This window comes from Mustela erminea, chromosome 10, assembly GCF_009829155.1.
Source record: "Mustela erminea isolate mMusErm1 chromosome 10, mMusErm1.Pri, whole genome shotgun sequence".
Classification (NCBI taxonomy): Eukaryota; Metazoa; Chordata; class Mammalia; order Carnivora; family Mustelidae; genus Mustela; species Mustela erminea.
Window position 1 is genome coordinate 17,529,319 of NC_045623.1, and position 10,680 is coordinate 17,539,998.

The 10,680-nt window shown below is 40.3% G+C and overlaps 1 protein-coding gene across 2 annotated transcripts in view; it reads right to left on the bottom strand.

The window, feature by feature from the left end:
- Positions 1–10,307, bottom strand: part of FAM102B (family with sequence similarity 102 member B) — an 85,365-nt gene extending 75,058 nt beyond the window's left edge. Inside the window, exon 1 of one of the 2 annotated variants that reach the window (XM_032301529.1) lies at positions 9,697–10,307. In XM_032301529.1, coding sequence (XP_032157420.1) covers positions 9,697–9,836 — 140 coding nt within the window. In that variant the 5' untranslated portion in view covers positions 9,837–10,307. The remainder of the gene's footprint in view (positions 1–9,696) is intronic. The other variant, XM_032301527.1, reaches the window with a different exon arrangement.
- Between the last annotated feature and the right edge of the window lie 373 nt (positions 10,308–10,680).

Sequence of the window (10,680 nt, forward strand, 5' to 3'; positions counted from 1 at the left end):
AAGTCCCGCATCGGGCTCTCTGCTCAGCGGGGAGCCTGCTTCCTCCTCTCTCTCTGCCTGCCTCTCTGCCTACTTGTGATCTGTCTGTCAAATAAATAAATAAATAAAAATCTTCTAAAATAAATAGATAAATAAATAAAATTTTGAAAAAAAGAAAACCCTAAAGATTCCACCAAAAAACTACCAGAATTTATAAATGACTTCAGTAGTTGCAGGATTCAAAAAAAAAAAAAAAAATCAATATACAAAGACCTGTTGCGTTTAAATACACTAATAATGAAAAAGGAATTTAAGAAAATTCCATTTACAATTGCACCTAACTAAATAAAATTCCTAGGAATAAACTTAACCAAGGAGGTAGGTGAAAGACCTATATTCTGCAAACTATATAAAACAATGATGAAAGAAACTGAAGATGATACAAATAAATGGAAAGATATTCTATATTAATGAATTGAGAGAAAAAATATTGTTAAAATGTCCATACTACACAAAGCAATTGACAGATTTAATGCAATCCCTATCAAAATACCAGTGGTATTTTTCACAGGACTGGAGCCACAAAAGCCCCTATTGAATACCCAGAGTAATCTTGAAAAGAAGAACAAAACTAGAGATATCACAATCCCAGATACCAAGATACACTACAAAGCTGTAGTAATCAAAACAGTATGGTACTGGAATAAAAATAGACAAATGAATGGAACAAAATCAAGAGCCCAGAAATACACCCATGATTATTTGGTCAATTAATAATCTTCAACAAAGAAGGCAAGAATATGCAATGGGAAAAAGACAGTATCTTCAATAAATGGTGTTGGTACAACTGAACAGCTACATACAAAAGAATGAAATTGAACCACTTTCTTACATCATATATAAAAATAAAACTCAAAATGGATTAGAAACCCAAAGGTGAGACCTGAAACCATAAAAATCCTAGAAGAGTACACAGGCAGTAATTTCTCTGACATCAACTGTAGCAACATTTTTCTAGACTATCTCTTCAGGAAAGGGAAATAAAAGCAAAAATAAACTATAGGGATTGTGTCAAAATAAAAATCTTTCCCTTTCTTTCTTTCTTTTTTTTTTTTTAAGATTCCATTTATTTATTTGACAGTGATCACAAGTAGGCAGAGAAAGAGAGGAAGGGAACCAAACTCCTCGCTGAGCAGAAAGCCCAATGTGGGGCTCAATCCCAGGACCCTGGGATCATGACCTGAACCGAAGGCAGAGGATTTAACCCCCTGAGCCACCCAGGTGCCCCAATAGAAAGCTTTTGCACAGCAAAGAAAACAATCAACCAAACAAAAGACAATGTATTGAGTGGAATAAGATATCCACAAGTAATCTATCTGATAAGGGGTTAATATCCAAAATATATAAAGAACTTATACAACTCAATTACCGTTCCCCAATAATCCAATAAAAATAGGCAAAAGACTTGAACAGACAATTCTCCAAAGAACATACAGATGGCCAACAAACACATGAAAAGATGCTAAACATCACTCATCATCAAGGAAGTGAAAATCAAAGCCACAATAAGCTATCACTCACATTAGTCAAAATAGTTAAAATCAGAAACACAAAAAACAAGTATTGGAGAGGATGTGGAGAAAGAGGAACCCTCCTACACTGTTGGTGGGAATGCAACCTGGTGCAACCACTCTGGAAAACAGCATGGAGATTCCTCAAAATGTTGAAAATAGAACTACCCTATGACCCAGCAATTGCACTACTGGGTATTTACCCTAAAGATACAAACATAGTGATCCGAAGGGGCACATGCATTCGAATGTTTATAGCAGCAATGTCTACAATAGCCAAACTATGTAAAGAACCTAGATGTCCATCAACAGATGAATGGATAGAGAAGAGGTGGTATATAAACACAATGGAATACTATGCAGCCATCAAAAGAAATGAAATCTTCCGTTTGTGACGATGTGGATAGGACTAGAAGGTATCGTGTTTAGTGAAATAAGTCAATTGGAGAAAGACAACTATCATATGATCTCCCTGATATGAGGAAGTAGAGATGCAACATGGGGAGTTAAGGGGGTAGAAGAATAAATGAAACAAGATGGGATTGGGAGGGAGACAAACCATAAGTGACTCAATCTCACAAAACAAACTGAGTGTTGCTGGGGGTAAGGGGGTTGGGAGAAGGGCGGTGGGGTTATGGACAATGGGGAGGGTATGTGCTAAGGTGAGTGCTGTGAAGTGTGTAAACCTGGTGATTCACAGACCTGTAGCCCTGGGGATAAAAATATATTATATGTTTATAAAAAATAAAAATAAATAAATAAATAAAAATTTGAAAAAAAAAAAAAGATTCTCTCTTTCCCCTTCCTCTGCCCCTCCCCAACATCCCTCTAAAAAAAAAATTAAAGGGGAGAAGTTACAACTTATATCACCAAAACAGAAAGGATCATAATAGGATACTATGAACAATTATATGCCAACAAATTGTAAACACAGAAGAAATGGATAAGCTTCTGGAAATTTACAATCTTCCAAGCCTAAATTATGAGGAAATAGAAACTGAACAGACTGATTACTAGTAAGGAAACTGAATCAATAATCAAAACCTCCCAATAAACAAGAGTCCAGGACCAGATGGCTTCACTGGTAAATTCCACCAAAAATTCAAAGATTAATACCTGTCTTTCTCAAACTCTTCAAGAACAAAACAAAACAAAACTGGAAAGGGAAAGCTTCTAAACTAATTTTATGAGGCCAGCATTACCCTGATATCAAACTGAGACTATGACATCATTTAAAAAAAAAAAGAGAGAATGAGAAAGAGAGAATTACAGGCCAATAGCCCTGGTGAACACAGGTGCAAAAATGCTCACAAAATATTAGCAAACCGAGTTCAACAATATATTTAAAAGATCATATACTAAGATCATATGGGGTTTATTTCAGGGATTCAAGGATGTTTCAACATCTGCAAATCAATCAACATAATATACCACATCAACAAAATGAAAGATAGAAAACATGTAATGAGCTCAACAGAAGCAGAAAAAGCATTTGATAAAATTCAGCATCTACTTAAGATAAAAACTCTCAACAAACTGAGTATAAGGGGAATGTACCTCAACATAATAAAAGGCCATAAATGACAAAAGCATAGCTAATATCATACTCAACAGTGAAAAATCTAATTTTTTTAGGGTAGGAGGGGCAGCAGGAGAGGTAGAGAGAGAATCTCAAGCAGGCTCCATGCCTAATGCAGAGCCAGATGTGGTGCTCAATCTCATGACCCTGAGATCATGAACTGGGCTGAAATCATGAGTCCAACAATCTACTTAGCTACACAGGTACCCATCACCAGTGAAAATCTAAAAGCTTTTCATCTAAGGAACAAGACAAGGATGCCCACTATCCTCATTTTTATTCAACACAGCATTGGAAGGCCTCACCACAGTAATTAGGCAAAAAAAAAAAAAAAAAAAAAGAAAGAAAGAAAAGACAAACGATTTGAAAATTAAGGGAAACTGTCACTATTTAAAGACGACATGATACTATAAATAGAAAACATAAAGACTATCAAAAAACTGTTAGAACTAGTAAATGAATTCAGTAAAACTGCAGGATGCAAAATTAATTTAAAAAAAGAAATGCAACAGATTTTTATATAAGGCGTTTTGTTTTGTTTTGTTTTGTTTTAAGAGAGAATGAGTGAAAGAGAGACTGAACACAAGCAGGGGGAGCAGAGAGGGAGAGGGAGAAGCAGACTCCCCACTGAGCAGGGAGCCCCATGTGGGGCTCCATCCCAGGACCATGGGATCACAACCTAAGCCAAAGGCAGACGCTTAACTGAGCCACATAGATGCCCCCAAATCAGTTGCATTTCTATACGCCAATAATTAAGTAGCAGAAAGAGAAATCAGGAAAAAAATCGCATTTATAATTGTATAAAAAGAATAAAATGCCTAGGAATAAATGTAACCAAGAAGGTGAGAGACCTATACACTGAAAAATATAAGACACTGATAAAAGAAATTGAAGATGACATTAAAAAAGTGGAAAGAACTCTGGGCTCATGGACTGGAAGAATTAATATTGTTTAAATGTCTCTACTATCGAAAGCAATCTACATATTCAGTGCAATCCCTATTCAACTTCCAAAGACCTCTGTCACAGAACTGAAACAAATAATTCTAAAATTTGTATGGAACCACAGAAGACCCCAAATAGCTTAACAATAATATTAAAAAAGAACAAAGCCAAAAATATCATACCACCTGATTTCAAACTATCCTACAAAGCTATGGTAATCAAAACACTATGACACGGACACAAAAACACATTCATACATCAGGGAAAAAGAATGGAGAGCCCAGAAATAAACCCTTGTATGTATGTTCAATTAATATAGGAAAAAGGAGGCAAGAAAATGGGATAAGGACATATGAAGTGGGAAAAGGACACTCTTCAACGAATGGTGTTCAGAAAACTGGATGTGCAAAATAATAAAACAAAATGTGCATGAACTAAAATCTTGAAAACATGAAGACATATTCTGGCCAAAGAGAAGAAATCTCTTCAGCTTGTTTACAAAGTAAAAGATCTAATACACAGATGTGCTCATTAGCTTCCTGGACACTCCCTGAATTCACATGGTTTTTTGCCACAAGCTCATGTGAAACTTGGGAAAGTATTTAGCTATGAGTACAAAAAAAGATGAACAAAATAAGGCAAACTTGGGAATCCTAAAAATACAGGAAACTTTTCTTCCTTATTCTGTTACTAAAGCAGACAGAAATGAAACCTGTTCTGACAGTCTTAACACACCTCAAGAGATTTAAATGCTTTTACAAAGGAAGCATGCACTTAAAAGACTTAAATAGTGTGATTTTCTATCCTTTTGAATGTTTCAAAAATTATTAGGCAATAATTTGGTTTCAGTTGATTAGATTACTATAATCATATAATGTATTATCTGAATGTTTTATTAACTATGGTATACAAAACCTGACAATTTTAATAACATTTATGACAAATAAACACTTTCTGGTCTTTATATTTTTTCTAACCTGTTCACTAAACACACTTTTCCAGCAGAAACTTCTAAAATTCTAAAATTAATTTTCACTGCTAATCTTTAAAAAGGCAAAACGGTTAAGGAAATTCTAGATGAAAAGTTCAGTAAGCAGGCTTACTTACAAGAGACCAGAATCTAAGAAACCCACAATAACTATGTCTCCAACTGCTAATTAAGCTCACTGTCACCTCAATGTACTGTGTCCAACACACAACCTACCTCCTCTATCCTCTCCACAATATATTATCAACAAATAAGCCTCATGTATACTGTGATACACCTCAACAAGACAGAAAAAAAAAACAAAGACTCTTCTTGACTTCCTTACTCTGGCATGGCGTCAAGGAATTTGTCATAGCGTTATTATTTTATCAGACACTTAGATGAAAAACCTCCAAACTCAGGTTCGTATTAGCCCCTGCCTGGGTTATTTTAACAGACTCCTTATTTGTCTCCCCACCTAGTCTATCCACTCTTGAATCTGACAAAAAGCAGTCAGCTACTTTAATCATAAGACAACTTTGTGCAAGACTCTCAAAAGGACTTTTATCCTATGAGCAGTGGAAAGCAAACTATAATGGTATTCAAAGTCCTTATCTTCTCCTTCTGTTCAATGTGAACTCTCTCTGCAATCAGGCTGCTCTATCACCAGCTCCTACTGATGACCCGTTCAAGCTGACCTCTCACCCTCACTTCCCTGTTAATGCAAATTCATCCTCCCAGCCTGCTCAGCTGAAAAGCTACTGTGGTTTTCCATAACCATTACAGCTGCAAATAAATTCCTTACCTGTAGAATTTCAACAACACTCACAAACTGACCCATTGATTAGGCACTAAATCATATTATCTCCTACTGTCAAGTAATTATATATCTATGATCTAATTTCATTAAGTAGAGCTAATTCCCTTATGGGGCCTTTATATTTGTTATGCTTCTCAGAATCCCTGCCACACAGCTTGAAACCTGGTAAATGTTCATTTAACATGTGCTGAACAATGAATGATCTGCCTCTTTAGTTTCTGTATAAAGTCAAATATACCTATAATTTACAATGTACCTCTAAGCCTTTTTTCTAAAAAATGAGTTATTATTTTACATACATTCATGTATCAGTGATCCCCAAGACCATCCCCAGGTTGAGGGGTCCATTAGGAAGACTCATAGGACTTGGCATATAGACGTATTCGTGTCTAAGATTTTTTTTTTTTTAATAATCTCTACATGGGGCTCAAACTCACAACCCCGAGATCAAGAGTTGCATGCTCCACCAACTTAGCCAGCCAGGAGCCCCATGGCTAAGATTTATTATAGTGAAATGATACAAAGCAGAATCAGTAAAGCCTACTAAAAGGTCCATGGACCAAAGTCATGGGAATCCAAGTAGAAGCTTCTAAGAGTCCTCTCCTAGTAGAGTCACCCAGAACTCAGTTTCTCCAGCATCGAATTACAGGAACACATATTGTCTACCAAGGAAGCTTATTTGGGGGCTGGTCGTACAGACACTCTCCCCCGGCAGAGACCAAAATTCACATTGTTTGTAGTCTAGGCACAGGGAGACACTCAAAAAAAGTTTTACATCAGTGTAGGGAACTGGTTCTCAGATGCCAGCAAAAACGCTGTAAGCAGGTCTTTCTAAGAAAAGTAGTCTTGGGCCTGCTATGTTAACCCTTTTCTATGTAGTTAATTTCATATTTTTAAGGGAAAAATGTTATAGTGTTAACCATTTGATTTATAAGAGGCATAATAGTGTTTTTTGGGGGGTGGGTTGGCAATAAGTTTTTTTATCGTAAAGTTTAAGATTTAATTAATTTATTTATTTTAGAGAGGGAAGAGCAAAGTGCGAGGACAAGAAGAATCTACAGTGAGCATGGAGACAGATCGGGGCTTGATCTCAGGACACTGAGATCATGACTTGAGCCGAAATCAAGAATGGGACACAACCGACTGAGCCCCCTGGGTGCCCCTTATTTATTTATTTTTTTAATTAAAATCTAGCATTTGATCAGAGATGCAATGCCTAGACTGGCATCCAAGAATTAAGTTATGCAATTTAAAAATAATTCACATCCTTAGGTGTTTTCGATTTTTTTTTTCTTGTAAAAATGAGATCTTTTTCAAACCAACACTCTTACAGTTGTCAGAATAAAGGAATTAAGTATCAATATCTTAAAGGAAGCAAACCCTCTTGGACAAGCTCTTTGTCTTCTCTTCAAATGTTGATTAGATGTAGGCACCTGGATCAGTCGGTTAAAGGTCTGCTTTCAACTCAGGTCATGGTCCCAGGGTCATCGGATCAAGTCCCACACTGGGCTCCTTGCTTCGCGCTGAGCCTGCCTCTCCCTCTGCCTGACACTCACCCTGCTTGTGTGTACTCTCATGAACTCTATCTCTCTGACAAATAAACCTTTTTTAAAAATGTTGACTGGGTGCTAGTGCACTGTGAGAGCTGTTTTCAGTATATCATCTTCCTAAAATTCCTCAAAGCAACCCTATATGCCAGTGATGGTTTTTATTTTATAGATGGAAATTGAGAGGCTGAGCAACCCACCCAAGTTTATCACTGGAATTGGGATTCAGGTTCAGATTGGCCTCATCCTAAATCCTTGCTCTTAGCTTTATTTACACCAATTACCTCTAACTAACAAGGCACAGATTCCTTATTATGAGTCATTTCCTTCCAAACTGTAGGGGTTTTTGTTTGTTTGGCTATATAGAGCATTATTCTTAACCTTACTGATTTTTATTAAGACCACATTTTTGTTGGAAGAGAAAGGGGTAAATTGAACCCAGAAAACTCTGCTTTTTCCAACTCCTGCAAATTAGAAATCAAATTACACCCTTTGCTTATTAAAACTATTAGGAATCTCCCCATTCAGCACAACACATAATTTTCTCCTTCATCTGGCATCAATCTGTTTGAAATCAGGCAGACCTGTATCAAGATTCTGACATTTTACTTACCAGATCTGCAGGCCTTGGTTAAGTTGAGCCTTCTGAGTCTCAGTTTATTCATCCACGAAATGGGAATCCCTACCTTACAGGTTAGCTATCAGCATGAAATAAGATAATATACTTAAAGGACCCAACCGACACGTATTTGCTTAATAAATGGCTGTGTGCAATACTGGAATAACTTGATTTGTGAGTAGCAAGCCAAATCAATAATCTGAGGGAGAAAGAGGTAAGAGAGAGAGTACCCTGACCACCAGGTGTCACCACTGACCCAAAAGAGCTGGTCTAACAGCCCGAAGTGGCCAGGTGGGACCCGGAAAGAAAAGGGTAAGATGCAGGGTGAGACAGTCATTTGCACCCACTGGACATTCAAGAATTGGTTTTGGCTTTTCCACACTTGAGGAGCTGGTACAATATTTGCTGTACCATTTTAAGTTACACTGTTCTCTCACCAGTGTGTTATGATTGTAGTGCAATTAATTAGCTGGATAACCACAAAAGATTTGGCAGCACAGTTTAATCTTAAAAAGTATCCTCAGGTAACTGTTTTTTTTAATTCTGAGAGTCAATAACGCTTTATATATCCTTTGCTTTGGCCAACTAGCCATTTACATTTTCTGGCATCTATGGCATCTATAGGCTTCAGCGTTGCCACCGCAGACAATTTTCTGACCCCAATTTCACAACCCATTGACCTTCTGCGTTTACACTAATAGGGATGACAGGTAAAAAGAAAGAATATTTCTAGGATAAAAATAAAGTCTATGAGTCGTAAATTTAGGCAAAATAAGCATTAACTGTCCATCTCTTCCCTTGATCTCAGGAACTTTAAAATTCATTTTTTTAAAAATTCCATAAATCTCCTATTTTCTTAAGGAAAACTAACTTAAGGGTAAATCTGTGAACCTGCCAAACAGACCTTAAGTGACTCAAGGAACACTATCACCCTTGGCTTCATTCTGTAACCTGCCAATGACTCTCCCGGAGAGTGCCCAGGGCCTCATTTCAAAATGAGGGCAGGTCTGGGCTCTCCTTCTGGTTCTAAGTCCTTCACACTGAGAGCCACTAGTGGCAACCTCAAGACTGGTAATTCAGTGAGTGTTAGCGCGTAACTGGAGACGCAGCGCTCCTATGAGGCACAAACTGGTGTCTCCTCGGCCAGGGAACCCTTGACTCAAGTCAAGCCTGATCGGGCCTACCGTGGTTGCATCCTGGGCTTCTGAGTCCCCGAGTAAGCACCAAGAGAAAAGGAGTTACGCTAAGCACATGTTTCTGTCCAGGGCCAGGGCTCTTAAAACTCAAGCAGTTTGGGTTCTTTTTGGTTTTGTTTTAACAACAATTCAAGTTCCATTTTACATTTCGCAAATATGAAGATGTCTTAAGAGAAACCAGAAGTATTCTCTCCCTTCTGGACGTGGCTCCCATTCCTAGAGCACTGAGGAGGGAAGCGCAGATACCAGGAACCATCTGGAATCAGGAGACCAGGAGCCAAGCCCAGCCGAGATGGACCCATTTGCGAAGCACTTTGTGCAGATCAATGAACTCCTGATTTCAGACCGGTCTCTAGAGAAAGAGAAGCTCTAGAGAAAGAGAAGAGAGCAAATGGGCCAAGGAACAAGCTGCCCATCGAAGAAACCCCTGCGGGGCGGGCGCAGCGGCTCGCGGGGCGCGGAGGGCGCGTTACCTGGGGGACTCTGCGGTGAAGCTGCCGCCGTCCAGCAGCCGCATCTTGCAGAAGAGGACCCCATTGACGAAGGGCACCGAGGAGAGCTCTTCCAGCTCGAAGTCCACCTTAAACTTAAACTTCTTCTTCTTCATCATCATGAGCGCCAGACGCCGGCGAGCGGGATGCGGGGGCGGCCCCAAGGGGCGCGCGGGCCGGCGCCGCCGCCTCAGCTCACCGGAGCCCCGAGCCCGCGCAGCCCCATGGCCGGGGCCGCGAGCTGCGCGCGGGGGCGCGGCCGGAGGGCGCCGCGGGCCGGCCGGAGCCGGGGCAGGGGCCGCCGCCGCCGCCTCTCGCGGCAGCCCTGGCCGGAGCGCGGCGGCGCGGACCCTGCCCGCCCGCGGGGAGCGGTCGTGCTGCAGCTCGCCTGGGCTGTGCGTGCCCTTTCGGTGTGCAGCTGGTCGCCGCCGCCGCCCGTCTGAGAGCTGGGAAAGGCGAAGACTGGAAGACCGCCGCTGCCGCCGCCGCCGCCTCAGAGCCACGGGGCCCAAGGCGCCCCCAGTGGCGGCGCCCAGCAGCGCACCGCGGGGCGGAAGCGAGAGGGCGGGCGAGGAAATTCGGGGCGGGCGGGCGCTTCGCCGGGAAACTGACCCACGACGGCAGTTAGAGCGTCACGCCTCTCTGGGGTTAAAAAAAGACAAACCCAACCAAAAAGGAGCTTCCTTCTACTGCTTCCTCTCGGCCTGGTTTCAGTTTTTGCTCCGCCTCCTGTCTCCCCTCCCCCTCGAGATTTTTTTTTTTCCCTCTTGGGTTTGAGAGTCATGGGTTAATAGGGCTAATCAGAATCTCCACGACGTTGTTTTCGTCAAATTGAAATCTTAAACTAAAATATGGTTTAGATACTCTAAATTCACAAGGCTTCTAATATAAAATGAGGACGAGGTAGGAAAAAGGAAAGGGATTAAAATGTGTTGAGGGTCTTCCAGGTGGTCAGGCACTGCACTG